At 36.6% G+C, this 17,482-nt stretch overlaps 1 protein-coding gene across 2 annotated transcripts in view; it reads left to right on the forward strand.

Annotated features, from left to right (window-relative positions):
• GDAP2 (ganglioside induced differentiation associated protein 2) overlaps positions 1 to 17,286 on the forward strand; it is a 69,771-nt gene extending 52,485 nt beyond the window's left edge. For both annotated transcript variants that reach the window (XM_040626855.1, XM_008710372.2), the window contains 2 exons: positions 5,009 to 5,152; positions 9,310 to 17,286. In XM_040626855.1, the coding sequence (XP_040482789.1) occupies positions 5,009 to 5,152; positions 9,310 to 9,357 (192 nt within the window). In that variant the 3' untranslated portion in view covers positions 9,358 to 17,286. The remainder of the gene's footprint in view (positions 1 to 5,008; positions 5,153 to 9,309) is intronic.
• The last annotated feature ends 196 nt before the right edge of the window (positions 17,287 to 17,482 follow it).

The following is a 17,482-nucleotide window of genomic DNA, read 5'->3' on the forward strand; positions in this document are numbered from 1 at the left end:
GTGCAGCTTATTGTATATCAATTATATCTTACTTAAAAGATACATTTTTAAAAAAACTGCAGTGAGAGACCACTACACTGCCACCAGAATAGCCAAAATTTAAAAGACTGACGATGCCAAATATTGCCAATGATATGAAGCAACTGGAATTCTCCTACATCATAAGTAGGAATTGGAAATTGTGCAACTACTTTGAAAAAAGTTATGAAAATCTCTTATATACTGAATATATACCTCATCTGTGACCCATCAGCACCACTGCTAAGTATTTACCCAAATGAAATGAAAATGTATGTGCCAGGGGCGCCTGGGTGGCTCAGTCGTTAAGCGTCTGCCTTTGGCTCCGGGCGTGATCCCAGGGTCTTAGGATCGAGCCCCACATCAGGCTGCTCTGCTGGGAGCCTGCTTCTTCCTCTCCCACTCCCCCTGCCTGTGTTCCCTCTCTCGCTGGCCGTCTCTCTCTCTGTCAGATAAATAAATAAAATCTTTTAAAAAAGAAAAAAAAGAAAATGTATGTGCCAAAAAAGACTTCTGTAGGAATGTTCATAGCAGCTTTAGTCATAGCAGCCAAAGACTGGACACAGCCCAGATGCCCATCAATAGTGTTATGAATAATTAAGCTCTAGCATGTTCTTATAATGGACTGTTTCTTGGCAATGAAAGAGAACACACTACTGATATACAAAACCGCATACAAGAATCTTAAAAACATTAAGCTGAGTGAAAGAACCCTTACATAAAAATTATGCTATATGATTCCATTTATATGAAATTCTAGAGCAGACAAAACTAATCCATGGTAGAAAAAAATCAAAACATCATTTGCCTCTGTGGAGGGGGCCATAAAGAAAGAGGAGCATGAGGAAAATTTCTGGGGTGACGAAAATGTTTTATATCTGAGTAGGAGTTTTATATACATAATATGTATTTGCCTAAACAGCAAAGTACACTTAAAATCTGTGCGCTTCATCAAATGTAAATTTTATAGCAAAGAAACTGAACAAACTTTGAACTCTAGTTAGAGATATGAATGCTGTATTTGGGGACAGCTTACTGATGTCTGCAGTTTACTTGGAAATGCAGCAAAAAAGTAAGATGGACCAACAGATGGATAGAGGGATGGGTAGATATGTGTTAAAGAAAACATAAGGAAAATGTGAGTGATTGGCTATACTGGTGTTTACTGTAAAAAATTCTTTTAACTTTGTGAATATTTGAACATTTTCATAATTTTCTTTACTTCTGTTACAAATTCAGATTTATCAGAATAGTGTTCCTTTGTACCAGACTTATAACACTGTGTAACCACTGTTTGCTAAGATATGACTTTAATCTCTCCTCCTCCACAGTAGAGAGTCTATAAATAGCTATCCACCCTGTGACATTGATGGAAGCACATTACCAGAAATTTCAGTGTTAGAGCCACTAGCCTTGGCTGTCACACATTGGAATTGCTTCAGATAGGAGTTAGTGGCAGGCTGGCAGAGGCTGAAGACCAGATGTATAAAGTGAAAAGCGTTATGTTACCTCTTCATAACATTTAAGAATGGGGAAAATGAGGGAGGATTGAGAGAATAAAACCCATGTGTAATGAAATCCACCATTATTTTATACTAAGTCAAAAACTCTAAGTGGGGTGTTCGTAATTATAAAATAATGAGATGAAATCAAGGGATAATAAAACAATTGAATCACACTGTTCTGATTTCAGTACTCGTCAGATCTTTTCCAGGGCACTCCACCCAAAGTGGTAATAAATTGACTGCTTATATAAATCACTACTCTTTTTCTTCTTTGAAGTTTACTAATACAAGGCAAACTAACGGAATTTAGACCCACTCTTGATTCTGGCTCCAGTAGATTATTTTAGTGCACACGTGTGTGAACAGCCTTTTTCTACTTTATATTGTTTTGTGATCCTGTGCTCTTGGCTTTGCATTTGTGAATAATTGGGTGAAAGAATTTCCAGCATTTGTATAATATCACAGCAGTCCTTTTTCAAATTTTAAATTTTCATCAGTTTATTAAAATAGTAGATACTAAGTAATGCAAGTTTACGTAAATGTATCTTTATGACTTATAAGTAATTGAAAATTAAAAGCTAAGCTATGTAAAACTAAAATTTTAAAAAGCAAAGACAGTGCTCTTGAGTGTCCCTGAACAGAAACCTTCTAACTGGGTTTCTCCTTCTGTCTACTTTGAGTAATTTTCTCTTGCCAGTAACTGGAGGATGTGAAGGTGGTAATGGCAGAAAATGGGACAGAGAAATGTGTTTCTCTTTCGCAGATTGTATGCCTGAGGTCACTACCTAGTCTCCCCAACCCAGCCTTCTCTTTGAGTTTACCACCGCCACCCCACCATGTCCTTATGGTGTGGCATATGCGAGAGTCCTTTTATAGAACTATACAATTGAGAGAGACCTTAAAGATCATTTAAGTCTAACTTGCTCATTTTATAGAGGAGGAAACTGAGGCGCAGATTGAAGTGCAATGTGTTTTTATTGTAGAATGAAAAAATATTAAACCATTCCTAAACAGTATTAAAACAATACACTGAGAAACTCTTACTCCTCCACTTGTTTATTCTTCCAGCACATTAAATTCCTTTCTTTTCTTGTTGGGCTTTAATTACACACTGAATATGGTATTGAATAAGACATTCCCCGCATTGGGGAGTTTACAGTCTATTTAGAGAATCAGATAATACAATACAGAATCCTAATTATGCAATAACATGAGTAAACAAACTGTTTGTTTGAATATTTAGAAGCTTCTTTCCAATTTTGGGTGGAGGGTGATCAAAGAAGACCTCCTAACTGGGGTGAATTTGATCCGAGCTCTGAAAAACAATTGCCAGGCATACAAAAGCAGCATGTAAAAAGCTTTTGAGGAAAGAGAACGAAGGCACAGGAGTTTTCTGCTTAGGCCCTTATAGTTTTGTATTTTTCTCCCTTTTTCCATGTAGCAGGGGCTCCTTGTGTATGTAGGTATTCACATGTTTCTGTGGGCCATTCATTGCATTTAGTACATTTTGCCTTAGGTAGTTGTTATGCTTATGCTTCTAACCTAGCTCCTCTACTAGAATCCAAGCCCACTTAAGAGGAATGGCTCTATCATTGTTATTCTGTATCACCTACAACTCAGTGCTTAATACACAGATGACCGGTAGATGTTTAACCCCTTACACACATTTAACCTCTTAACATAGCCTTTGGGTGCTTCTCTGTTCAGACTCTACAATCTTCCTATTTCCTTAAGCTCCTTCTGGAATCTGTAAAATGTCTGTGACCTCTCCATAGCTCTTACTGGTTTATTAGCTACCCCTGTGGCTGGTTGTAGAGCTTCCAATCTGGAAGTGTCACTAATCTAGTTTGCAGAAGTTTATATTAATTAGGTATATAACAGTGTGCACTTTAAAGAAACTGATGTTAGCTGATTCGGAGTATGTAAGTAAGTGACTGTTTAATTTTATTAAAATTAACCCACATGGTTCTAGCAAGGCCAGGTGCCTTCCCTCCTTTGCATCACCCCCCTCCAAATAAACTTGATAAGATGAGAGGGGAGAGGGTACAGAGGGTAATGTTAATATTTGAGGCCTTATGCCGGTCATTGGTAGTGTAGCCAAAATAGTGACTCAGGCTATAAAAATCATTGTAAAATAAGTCCTATTTTTATTTACTCATTCTTTATCAAATACTTTCAGAATGATGGTTCTGTCTGTATCTTATAAAACTTTAGACTGTTATTCTATGATTGTCTGCCAAGTCCTAGGGAGATTATAGAAATGGACATAAGAAACTGAAATACTAGGAAGAAGGAATAAGTGCTCTAAATGCAATGGAAATTTCAGGTATTAAGAATTCAATAGAAGAGATAATCTGGCGCTGTAAGGGAGAAATAATGATGGAAGTGGGTCTCTACCAAATGCAGATGTGGACAGGATCCTGATAAGTTAGTACGGTGTTGTCTCTGTTATTTCATGCCCTTTCTCATAAGGAGGTACAAAGAAAATATGTCATATTAGGGGCATGGAATATGTGAAAGGTTTGGGACAGCACCTGGAAAAGGTGATAAGATTGGCATCAGTGGCAGATGCCCAGAGTGTCGTGTATATATAATATACCCCGTTATACACTTGTACTATCCCAGTGCCCGTGTTCATATGCACATGTTTCCCTCCATAAATAAAATGGGGAGAGCAACAACACTGTATCTACCTCATAGAACCATTGTGTAAGCCATTAGTAATATGACTAGTTCGGTTGGCAGTTTAGATAGATGAACAATAATTTGTGAGTTCTAGCTGTTGCCTAGTTTATGTCAGTATTGTTTGCTATTAAGATTTTTTTTTTCTGTTTTTGGAGCCAACAAATTTTGCAGACTAGCTTTTATAGAGGGATTACATGTTGTAAAGTGAAATGAGCAAAGGTGGCTGTATAGCCCCAGAAGATTTGCATTGATTGATTAAGAAAGAGGCCACATGCCAAATGTCAGCTGAAAAATAAATGTATCAAATATTGTCAGACCTTTCTTTTCAGTCTCATTTGAAAAAATGAAAAGTGTTTGTGAATTTGGAGATGTTAACCATTTTCAGAGTACCAATGAATTGATTATTCTACCAAATAATGCAGGGGATTTTGCCCACAACGCACAGTAAAAAGCAACTCTTACATGACAACATATTACACACATAGGAGCGTACAGACACCTACACAGAAACAAAAGCTTCATGAAACACTTTGCTCACCCTTACCACCTTCCCCAGTAATTGTTACTCTAGTGTGGTTCCTTTTTATTGTTGTTTTTACTGCTGTTCATAATCCATTAAACTGACTGCATAATTCACTGAACTACAACCCTCACTTTGAAAACATTACTTATTATAAGCTTTTTCTGACATTGATTTCAATTTTGAAATATAGTTTCTATCTAGTATAAATTTTCAGAATCATGTTTGTATTTCTAACTTTGGTCACTGGCTTAAAGTGCTTTTCTCTTCTATTAATCAGGTATCAACATGGTTTTTTACCACCTTTTCTGTCTCAGGACTGAAGGACAAAATCCACCATGTGGACAGCCTCCACCAGCTATTCTCTGCCATATCACCAGAACAGATTGACTTTCCTCCTTTTGTCCTTGAATATGATGCCAGGGTAAGAAGTACCAGGAGTTCTCCTTCACCTGGTGTATCTTAGCTGTTCTATAAGAGGGCACTGCTGCTGGGCACAACATCCTTTTAGTAGAAGATGATATTAATGCCATTAGCAGGTTTTAGTAAGCTTGATAGTACCATTTAAGATTCTTTTCCTACAGTAACTAGGAAAACACTTTGTCCTAAGAGAGGACCTTTTCCCCAGTAAACTTTTCAATGGGAGATTTTCCTGCTGTTGGTTTGAAGCCAATTCTTGCTTATATTGTCTGTTTTCTACCACCTCTGCCTAATTTTCTTAAGCTTGAATAACTTTACATAAGTAGAGGCAGAAGAACCTGTTGGTGTGTGACATGTTCAGCATTAATTCAAAACGGTGGCCTAGCTTAGTAGTCTTTACCCTAAGTTTCATTTTGCTAAAAGTTTATATAATGTTTTTAAGAGTATCAACCAGTAATATTAGTATTATGATCTATCGATGCATTCATGAATATATTACTTAAACAATGATAAAGGGCTACTCTTGAATTTCATTAAAGCTCCATCCCATTGTGTTTATTCATGCTACCACTTCAGTAGTTAGAAAAAAACAAAAGTAAGTAACATGCTTGGCCAGAAGATCATCAATCTCCTTATTTAACTGTTGCTGATTACATATCTTTCTGCGTGAATCAGGGAATATATTTGAAGGTTATATTAAGTTTGATATGAATTGTTTTTCCCTAATTATTGTACAGCATGTATACACTAAAATAAATATTCTGCAAGACGTTTTCTCTCTACCATTTCTTTAACTTCAGCTATAATTTCTGTCTCCCTTTATGTGAAGAGCAAAGTATTTAATGTGTTCTAATGGCTAATAAAATTTCATGCTTGGCTTTTGAACAGAGAGGATTTGTAATTGAAGCAGCTAGATCATAGATACAAAGATTATTGAATAAATGGGAGGGGGGAAAAGAACATCAGTTTGTGTTTATTGTAGATTGCTGGAGTAGAAAATGGCCTTATTGTTATTCTTTTGAAGTATACATCTCTCTTCTTAATAATTTAAAAAAATGGATAGCAGGAAATGAAAAATACTAAAAGACATTTTGTGATCAAAAAACTTGGAATGACAATTCAGAGCTAGTGTCTGGATTTATAATTTATTTTCTAGGATATAATGTACAGGTTGGATTGCATTGGTTAGAAAACCCAAATGGCTGTTTTTTAAGCCAACACATTTTCTATATACTTAAGAGCCTATAAAACTGACTTTCATTAAGTATCAACACCACACTCAAGCTTGGTTTTGTTCGTTTGTTTTGTTTGTATGCTTGTTTTAAGTTTTTCTTATATTTTTCTTATATTTTGTATATCAGATGATGTGATTAATCAGAATTTCATAAAATAACCTATAATCTCAGGGCGCCTGGGTGGCTCAGTCGGTTAAGCCTCTACCTTGGGCTTAGTTGATGGTCTCAGGGTCCTGGGATTGAGCCCTGCCTTGAGCTCTCTGATCAGCGGGGAGCCTGCTTCTCCCTCACCCTCTGCCTCTCCCCCTACTTGTGCTTGCACGCACTCTCTCTCCCTCCCTCCCTAATAAACTAATAAAATCCTTAAAACAAAACAAAACAAAAAGCAACCTATAATCTAACTCTTGGGTGATTGGATCATCTCTGTGTGCCTGTACTAGAGCTTTCTGAAATGAGATATTAGGCCATCTGTATATAAAGGCCAAAAATAAAAATAAAAATGGGGAAGAAACGGAAGAAGGTGTCCAGAGATGACTTGGGAAGGGCCAGCAGAGGGCAGGTCACTAGATACTAGAGCTTTACATGTTACTTGCAGCACTTTGGCTTTGTGGTCTTTGGGGAGTATTCCACAAGGGAGACCTGCCATTATATTTCTGTTTAGAATGATGGCAAAAGAAACAGCATAGAAAGTGACTAGAGAGGTTAACACTCTAGGCAAATAGATAAGTAAGAGGCTATCAGAGGTCAGAGGAGAAACGAGACTAGAGCTGGGGCAGGAGTAGTGATGATGGCAATGACTTGGATGGTATTGCTGCCACCCCAGAGAGGCAGTTTGGAGGAAGAGCGAGGGTGTTGAGGGGGTGGGAGAGAAGAGACAGGTGGTATGTTCAGTTTTTGACACACTAGGATTGAGGTGGAGATCCAGTAGGTGGTTGGATATTATCTTGTAAGGAAATATTTGCCTTTGCTAGGAAAATGAAAAATATAATCAGAGAAAAGGGAATGAGTATTGAATTGGTTAATTTATTGTCATGTTCACTTGTGCCTTGTACATAGTAGATATGATCGGGCATGATGTGTCATTGTTGGCTAGTTTCAGTGGGCTTCTATTTTCTGTGTCTTGTGTGACTTAGAACAGTGATATAAGTTTTATAGGAATGAAAGGAACCTTTGAAGGTAATTAGAAGGTAATTTTTATCTATTTCAAAATGTTACGGAGACCATTTCAGAAGGGCTGCTAGTCAGCATTCTTACAGATTTAAAATACAGTCAAAGAAGAGAGTATACAAATTTACCTGGCAACAGTTCTTCAAAGTTCTAAGATTGTTTCCAGAAATAGAGAAAATAGATTGCTCCGCAGTCTTTTTGCACAGTGTGAGACTAATATAAAAAGCTCTGTTTCATAGCATTAAGAATTAGATTTGCCCTTCTTACTTTATCACAATTTAACGTAGATAGGAAAACCTAAAAAAATACGGTAGTAGAATGGAATAGAGAAATCTTCAAGATGGTTAGTGAACGATTTTTTTTTTTCAAATGAACTTCAAAATTGAGTTATCTCTTCAGGCATGTTTCTTAAGCATAGGTTCAATGCATGTTGAGGTTATAGGAGTGGTTAGTATAACAGATCTTGATAGGAAATTCTAAAATACAAAAAAAAAAGAAAGAAAAGGTTTTCATTAATTTTTTTTAAGTATCCTGAAATGCAGCCAACCCTAGGATTTGTTTCTACCTAATTTTCAAAAATCTTTTTAATACCTGGTCAGATTTATAATCAGACAGTAGATTTTCCTAGATATTTTCTTGTTTTCCTGGCTTTGATCCTAGCATCAGTTCTTGCTCCAGAGCATCTAGTCTGAAAAATGTCAGAGCTTTTAGGGGCACCTGGGGGGCTCAGTCAATTAAGCGTAGAACTCTATTTCAGCTCAAGTCATAATTTCAGGGTCCGTGAGATCGGCCCTGAGTTGAGCTCCACACTGGGTGTGGAACCTGCTTAAGATTCTCCCTCTCCCTACCCACCCCCGCCCCACTCAACGCTCTTGCTCACCCTTTTGAAAGCCCCCCAAAAAAGTCAAGAGTTTTTGATACCCTTAGTTACTCAAATGACATTTAACCACCTACTATGTTCAAAACCAGTTAGATTTTAATGCTTCATCATAACTAATAGTGTAAATATACCATAAAGCAATGCTATTTTCATCTGTGTCTCATTCTCCATTCCTATTATCTACATCAATGCTAAGCATTTCTGTTTACAGTTTACTGAGAAATAAGTTACTTGTCAAATACTTTTCTTAAAAATGAGAAATGAATCCTAAGTCCCATAAATGTAATCAAAGTTCCATCTACCATAAAGTTAACTGTCTTCATTTTTATTAAGATAAAGTTAGCCAAAACGAAGTCAGAAAATTCACACATACTGTTTTGTTCCATCATTCTATATTAAGGTTCAGTACACAGTAAGACAGCCCAGTCTAACAAAATAATCTGGGCGTTAGATTTGAATACACCAGGATTTCAATTCAGGCTCTTCTGGTTACTGCTAGGTGAAATTAGGTGAGTTGTTCAAGCTGCGTGATCCTCAGTTTCTTCTGCAAAAAGTTGTTACCTACCTCATGGCATTATGTGAGGAGATAAAAGGGATAATGAAAGAAAAGTGCTGTTGTAAAGTGTCTGGCATATAGAATATTCAGTAACTAATAATGTTATTTAAAAGTATTATCATCCTGATTACCTCTGCCTGCTCTATACCAGCTCTGGCTGCCTGCAGTGGAACTGTTTTGATGGCTGAGCGCCTTGCTCAGGGCCAGACATGTGCTAGACATTTTACATACATGCTATCACTGACTATAAATCCTTTTCTTTCACATGCCCATTTAAATTCGTTTTATTACTTAATGTTCTTGTCTTTTTTTTTCTTCCACAGGAAAATGGGCCTTACTATACATCTTATCCCCCGTCACCAGATTTGTGACCTGCCGTCTTTTAGTGCTACTGGTTTCCAAGGACGTCACTTTCTCCACGAATCGCTACCTATTGAAGTGAAATTCATTTTTGCTGTTCAGATCCAGAGAGCCTTTTGTCCCCACCTCTCTGGTATTTTTTTATTGACTGTATATTTTCTGGCACATAAGCAATCTGACAATGGTAGGCCATTCTGAACTGCACACTTATTTTAAATTTGTATATTTGTATCAAATGAAAATGTTCATTTTTAGAGGGTTGTTAATAGAAATTGGGGAGCAACTTTTGAGTATCTTCAGTTTCCTGAAAGGACACTGGGTTTTCCATTAGACAAGCCACCAATATCGTTCATGCCATCTCTTTAACATTGCACGCTTCCTTTGTGTACTTAAATGTTTCTCAAAATACATAGAACCAATGTATGAGGACCATACGCATTGTTTGCTTCAGATCCTGGCGTTATATTTCATATAGAGAATTTGGTTATGGTAAAAGAGAATTATCTGGGATCAAGGATGTGGAAATATATCTGATCAAAACATTGAAATCATTAGCAAAATATAGGTCTTACAATCTTACTGCGCCAGTGAAGATTAAGATTTTGGATTATATGATTTGTTAAGATTGTCACTGTTCTGGTCTCAACAGTGGGGGAAAACAAGAAGACTGTATCTTCCGCCTTTTTCCTGTAATCGTGGGTGATTTGGTGTCCTTTTTCTAAAGGACTGCACTCATTAGCACTTTTATGTGAAAGGCATCTCCTATTCTCCATTGGTGAGCCTTTAGAGAGGGTGCTATCTCCCCAGAGTTGTGATTTTGTTGGGCTTTACAGTGACTCCCTCTAAGGACATTTCCTCACAGTGTCTCTAGAGTTGCGTACATCAAAATGGAGGAAGTGCATCGCAGTGAACAAAATTCCAGACTGCTGTTGCCACTCAGGCTCTATTTGTGCCTTAGCTTGCTTATAAATAAAAATTAGAATTATGATACTGACCTCACAGAGGTATCATAAGGCTAGCAGTTAGAAAGGGCTTTTGATGTCTTTGGGTGCAAAATGCTAGGGGAGTTTGTGTAGGTGTCACTGAGTTAGTTTTTAAATGATAATAAATGTACTTAGGGTACTACCAGGCACTCCTCTTGTCCTTGGCACCTTTTGAGTGACTTTTCTTGTCTTAGGACAAGAGCTGTTATGAAAAAATCCCAACCCTGAGGACCGCCTTCCTACTTTGTCCAGAATTTCTTCTAGCCTCCTCCTCCCCCAGTGCTACACTTTAACAAGAGGCATCTGTTAGCCATTTTAAACATTTCTTCTTGAATTGAGGTCAAACCAGTATAATTTCCATCTGGGTGTCTTCAAATTCCTTTTGATTCCTGCACCCACCCCCCCATCTCCCTCACTCTATCATGTACATTTGCAGTTCAGAGAAGAAAAAGTAGAACTCTTCTGTTCTAATATGTTCAGGATCAGTGCTTCCAAAGGTCCCATTACTCTGTGCCCAAATTAATTCTTCAGTGGATAAAGGAAACATACCTCTTTTATGACAGAGAGATCCCCCTATAGTTGTATTAGCCCCATCCTCTATTTTCCCCTACAAACAAGAAGGAGCTTTACATTCTTTCGATAAGCGCTAGTATCTTTTGCATGAAATGGACACATTTGCTTTGTGTCAGAAATCAAAGCCACTTGCTCCTTGTATATGCTTATTGGGTAAGGGTTTCATGTTACATTCCCTAGGTCATCAGAGCCAAACAGCCAGTCAGATGTCTATTGGTAAGCTTCCCCTCAAACAGCACTACTTTTAATCCCTTAAGCCTTGAGCTTTAAAACTCTGAAAAATTAGCATCATCTTCTCCAGTCCGTTATTAGATCATATTTGAGGTATCTTTGCACTAGGAGCAGTTATAAAAATATGCCAACTTTTCTTTTTTGAAAGTGGACTTGGCTGTCTCAAATTGGCATTTGGCCTGAATCATTTCCTCTATAGATAATAGAGGCTGTAAGCTACTTCGCCATTTGAAAAGAAGAAAATTGATGTGTAGAATTTCTCATAGGCAGTAATTTTGAAAGAATGTCCCTTTGCTATATTCATACGAGTGTATTAATGTCTAGTAACACAAGCAGGATTCTATATATAGTGAGATTCTCATTCAGTTGATGTCCTAGGGTATAAAGGTAGTATGGAACTACATACATACCAACCACGTTTCATAAAATAATGGTGACTAAAGATAACGGCTGTGCTTCTCAGTGAAACTAAATTTGGTATGGGACCAAGGTCATGCTTTCATAGCTGTCTGAAGTGTTATGTAATGAAGTTGTTTCAATGTATTAAATCCTACCAAAGGAACATAGTGACCTTGATAGTGAAATGATTATGTAATGTTCAGTATATATCTGCCTTTGTCAAAAAGTTGGGTTGCCTGTAGAACACATGCCATTTTCAGAGACATATTAGAGGATAAAAGGATGACTGGGTGGAGATGAGTACTAGCATCTGATGTTAATTCAAAGCACCACCAAGTCCTTAATTTAATTAAACTTTGGTCATGCCAAATGCTAGTTGAATTGAGGAAGAAACAAGGTATAAAATGCTAAGTGAATTCATTAATTCATGCGAGGCATAATAGAATTTTCTTAAACAAGTACATTTCTTCAGCATATATTTGGATTCTTCTTAACTCATCTATATCCAAGTTTCTTGATAGTGAAAATAACCTCTTGAAAAAAACTGTCTTTGTTAGACTCTTAAGGCTTAGAGACCAAGTGGTTCAAGATTTTCTTTTCTTTATTACACATCTTATTTCATTGGCTGGTACTCTGTTTATTTTTTCAAAAGAATCCAATTAGCTTGAGGCTAAAGAACAGAGGATTTTTAGAGTATTTTTGCTAGGAAAAATGGGTATAGATTTTTTATCAAATATCTGAAATGTAGAAGGATTAAAATATCTTGCATTTCTAGAGAGGGATGCGTGTGTGTAACTGCTCTAGTAGAAAAACGTGGCTTGCCTATTTCTACCTGTTTTCTGTTTGCTGAGATACCATTCAATGAATTCAAACTGTAGGTAATGGTTTCTTTTCTTTGCAGTAGCTAATAGGAAAGTGATAAAATGTAGTTTCAGTATAAGCTAAAAATCACTCTTTGTGTTTGCCCTGTTTGTGTGTGTATATATAGAGTTTATATTAATATATGAATAGAAATTATTAGAATTTGAAGTACTAGAAAGAGAAGGATTGTATGGTTCTAAGAACAGTGAATTGATTGTATTAAGAACCCAAAGGACTGCAAGATAACCTATACACTTCTATAATTGGAGTTGACCAGTGAGTTTCAGATTGTCATTCTCTTATTAAGTTACAGACATATAGTCAACATGCACTAGAGTGTTTTCCCTATACTGGCACTAATATACTTCATGGTATATGATTGACTCTTGGCTCAGGATTGCCCAAAACCATGAAGGATTAAAGTAGGTCTGTACCTGTGATCTAGGTTTATCAGAAATCAGAGATTATAAGAATTGCCTAGTAGGCCAAACCATATATATGTATTGCATATATACACACACGTACATATGTACCTTCATGCGTATGTACATGATATATATATGTGTGTATACACTGACATGGTAATCTGCTTTGCATTACATTCTTTGCATGTGGTTTCTGTGGCCCATATATAGAGAACACAGCAATAAATAACATAGTTCAAGCTTGGATTCTATCAAAATAGCCCTTAAGCAGATGATATCAAGGTCATTTTATATATTAGTGGCTCTCTTGGATATTAATTAATTTTGTTTTCTTTGCTTCCAGGAACAGTATCTCATCTTTTTTAGTGAAGTAAGTAAGCATTAAATATATAGGGCCACTGAGTTCAAGGAGAAAAATATAGATACTCTCTAGTGAATTACACTAACAAAATTGTAACTACTGAATGTGACCTGATATTTTTGTTCAGCAGTTAAAATTAATACATTTTGTATATAGTCATACTTTTTTTTTTTTTTTGTAATGTGTTTTGCTAGTGTAAGCACACAGTCATCATAAACTGAGCCAGCACTTTGTCAGACCAGTTCTTGTGGGCCAGAATATTTAATTATGAGCTTAACATATGTAAATAATTTTAATTGCTATTGGGCACAGGAGACCAAAAAACGTTTTATTGACATGATCTTAAAATTTGTTTATTCAGAATTCACAATGCTTTTATGACTATCTTGCATTTAAAAATTTATTTTAGTCTTTCTGAATTAGAGGTTAGATCCCATTTAAAGAGGATCCCACTCTGCAAATATAGCCTATGAAGGACCAGTAGTAAAATGATAGTGTTTGTTTTGAGCCGCAGGGTAGGACAGTGTTTTGGTCATCTACCCTGGCTTGTCTCTAATCACTGAAATTAACTTACAGAGTAGTGCAAAATGCAGTAAATTTTACTGTCAGCCTTCTCTACGGGGACCTAGACTAGTAGTTTTCAGACTTTAACGTGCATATATTAAATCAGCTGGCAGTATGTTACGGTGCAGATTCTGATGCAGTAGCTCTGAGGTCGAGCCTGGGATTCTGTTTCTAACAAGCTCAGGTGATTATCAGTACTCCTGGTCCCAAGACCACAAGTAAAAGACCAGACTATATTCAGCTTCCCTACTTTCCCTCTTTAGAGGAAAGGAGACCCAACTGTTGTAATCCCTTCTGTGGGCCAGGCACTCACATTTATTATCTCACGTAATCCTACAAATCCTATGAGGTAGATAGTAGTGGTTAAACGACCTGCTGATGCCCACGCATACAGGCAGTACGGACGGTATCGAGCTTTGTTTCTCAAACTTGAATAATGTACATCGCTTTTAATAAGGAAGGGCTGTCTTAGTTCCTCAGTTTTTACTCCATTATTTATTGTTACCTAAGTATATATAAACATAAAGCTACGTATACTGCTTTATGCTCATAGCTCTTGTACAAGTATAAAACCCAAAGAAGTTTATAGATAGGAGCAAAACTATAAAACCAATAAACTTTAAAATAACATTAGTGAAGCATGGTGGATGATGACGTTTCACCAAAACAAAACTGTCACTTGTAACGTGATTACGGTACAGAGTGCTGTCTCACGGGTTCTTTTGAGTTCTGCATGCCCCTGCCAGGTGCTGTGTGTGCCGCGTGGTGACTCAGTTATCCCGCTGTGTTTCTGGGTTCAGACTCTACTGTCATTGTTTAGAACACAGTGATATTTGGTCTTCATCTAGCTTGGCTGCATCATTTCCCTATTAAGTCAGCCTCTGTTCTCCATAAGCCTCCCGCTAAAGCAGAACCCGGCTCTATTGTGCAAGTAAACACAAATGCAGACCTCAGCACTGAAATGTCCTGGCAAAATTTGGTTTTAAGTCAGTTATATTAATTATCAGAACATGAATATTAACTTTTTACATTTTTCATCTGCATGAAAAATGTCTAATAATCATAGAAAACTCATGGATCCCCCACCAAACATAACCACACACACACTCACATTCCCTGCACCCTTTCCACACACACAAGAATTTTTAGTGATGGTTAATTAGTTAGCACTGATGCTTTGGCTCCTGGACACCTGGGTTCAGACCTTGGGCATGTTTCTCAGCCTTTTCTGAACCTCAGGGTTTTCATGTGTTAAACAGGGATAATCTCATTGAATAATTAGTTAAGGGAAAAAAACGCAATAATACAAAGCATCCATAGTAAGTGTTTATAAAAGGCAGCTACTATTGCTTTGATTAGAAATAATATTAACATTTGAGGACTTACTATGTGCCTTCAACTTTGCTAAGCACTTTATATATGCTATCTTATATATTGAGTGATAGAATCAGGATTCAAATCCAAGTCTGACTTCAAAGCTTATACTCTTATAAAAAATAATGTAAAACATCAATATAAGTTGCTTATTTTAAAAAGCTATTTAATTTTAAATTTTATTTTCTCAGAAATTCTTATTATAAAATTAATGATGTTTCTCTGGAGGGGAAATGGCTAAGGTTTTTTTAAACAGTTGTGTAATGTGCTAAGAAATTGACACAAGATAAATACAATCTTTTTTTGAGGTTGTGGTCCTTGAAAAGGATATTAGGACCATTGGGCTCAACTTCAGAGAGAACATTACTGTTCTCTTGCACACTGATCGTCCGTAACTAAGGATAACATGAGATTCTTCCTGAATCCCAATAGAGCTTGTTTGCAGAGAAAAGATTCCCCCCCACCACTATTATATTCCTTGATGGTTCTGAGAAGTAGCCTGCAAACATCTTAATTTTCACCTGTGAAACCTATTTTGAAAAATTGTTCTGTCCTTTAAAATAGTTCAAGTAAGTAAGTCTTCTCTCTCTTCTTAGTTTTTCTAAGATAAGTTTTGGAGTTCTGTAAAATGAACAAGCATACCTGTAGGCTGGGTTTTTTACTCTTTTGCATTTTTTTTCTAATTGGGTGCTGGGAGAAAATACCAGGAGAGAGTTATAAGGGGAACTCAGTTATTTATTGACAGAGATAGGATGTATCAAATTCAAATTCTTTTCCCACTTACCAAAACATATACTTGCACAAAATTACTAAGGTAGTGGAGATAACCTGAAATGTGAGGCTGTCACTGAATTTTGTAAGGTCTGTTTTTGAAAATACTTTTCCTTTATTCCATCCTATATAGAAGCATAATAATAATCTGTGTTATGGAAATTATTGTGTTTCTGATCCAGCATCTTTAACCCATCTGTAAGATCTTTAAGTTCAGTGAATGCATGGCTCTCCATACATGTGGGTTATCAAGACGGAAGATACGTCCTGTGCGAGACCTCACTGCCTCATCCCGTAGCACAGCATAAGAAAATTGTTCTGGCTTCACATTACAGATAAGGCCTGGTTCTGCCTGATTTTCTCCATTTCAGCAGTGTGTTACTTGATGTGGGTTGTGAGCCCTACTTGTCTTATTAAATATAAATAAGACCAGTTTATTATAACTTTGGATAGAATGGCCTCCCGTCTTTTGCTTCTTTAAAATCCAAATTTATTTTTTATAAGGAGGTATACTAAGCATTTGACTATTTCATCGTGTCTTCTAGTTTAGATACATCTGACGTTGTCATTTTGAAATGCTTATTGTAAATTCTAACATTGATTTTTTTTAAAAACATTGTTTGTAGGTGGGTTGTTATCTATGAATTTTATTTCTAATAGTAAAGTAGGTGTTAAAACTTATTATAAAGGGGCACCTTGGTTCTCAGACAGATGAGGGAGTAGAGGCCCAGGCAGGTTAAGGCAGGTTGGACTCCTAGCCAGATCATGTAGGTTGTAGGTAATTTCAGGGTGACCTTTTGCCATCGATAGCTAGAGCTCTGTGGTTTAACAATGTTTGCACAGCTGCTTGGCTTTGACATTCCCTCTCGTGTCCTCTAAAGAAGTTCTCTTTTTTTAATTTATTATTTATCATTTATTTTTTTTTTATCTAAGTTGCACTTGCTCAGCCAAGTTCCAGGGAGGACCAGAGTTCAAGAGTTAGCAGCAGAGGTTATCAATCAACTTAAAGTTTGCTAAGTGAAGCCCAGACGGGCTGCACAGTTGTTTTCTTTGTAGAGCACTTAGTATAAGACCAGAACTACGAAGTGCTAACATTTCCTTGTTGAGCCCATCCTGTTGCTATGGAAAATGCTATCCTAGAAAATTCAGTTTGGAGCCTCATATAACCCCCATGGAAATTACACAGGAAGTGAGAAAAAGGCAAGAGCCCCCCCCCCCCTTTTTTTTTTTTAGTTCACGATAGTGGAATGCATTGCACTGGGTAAGACCACTCTGCATCTAGGATTTTTGTTTTGTTTTGTTTTTATGTTTATAACTTACTGTGACATGTACCAAAATCAAATTGTAATATAATACCATCCTATATTATGTTGTTTTGGATATAAAAGCTTTCATGACTAAGCCTATTTCTCTTCTAATTTTGTGGAGTATATCCTTTTTTGGTATGTTCATCCTTTAATTTTCTTTTTTTTTTTTAGCAGCTTTATTTGAAAAGTAACTCACATATAAAATTCACCCACTTAAAGTGTATAGTTCAGTGGTTTTTAGCATGCTCGGCATTGTACAACCGTCACCACTATTTACTTTTACAACA

The sequence above is a fragment of the Ursus maritimus genome, unplaced genomic scaffold (assembly GCF_017311325.1).
Source record: "Ursus maritimus isolate PB19 unplaced genomic scaffold, ASM1731132v1 scaffold_12, whole genome shotgun sequence".
Classification (NCBI taxonomy): domain Eukaryota; kingdom Metazoa; phylum Chordata; class Mammalia; order Carnivora; family Ursidae; genus Ursus; species Ursus maritimus.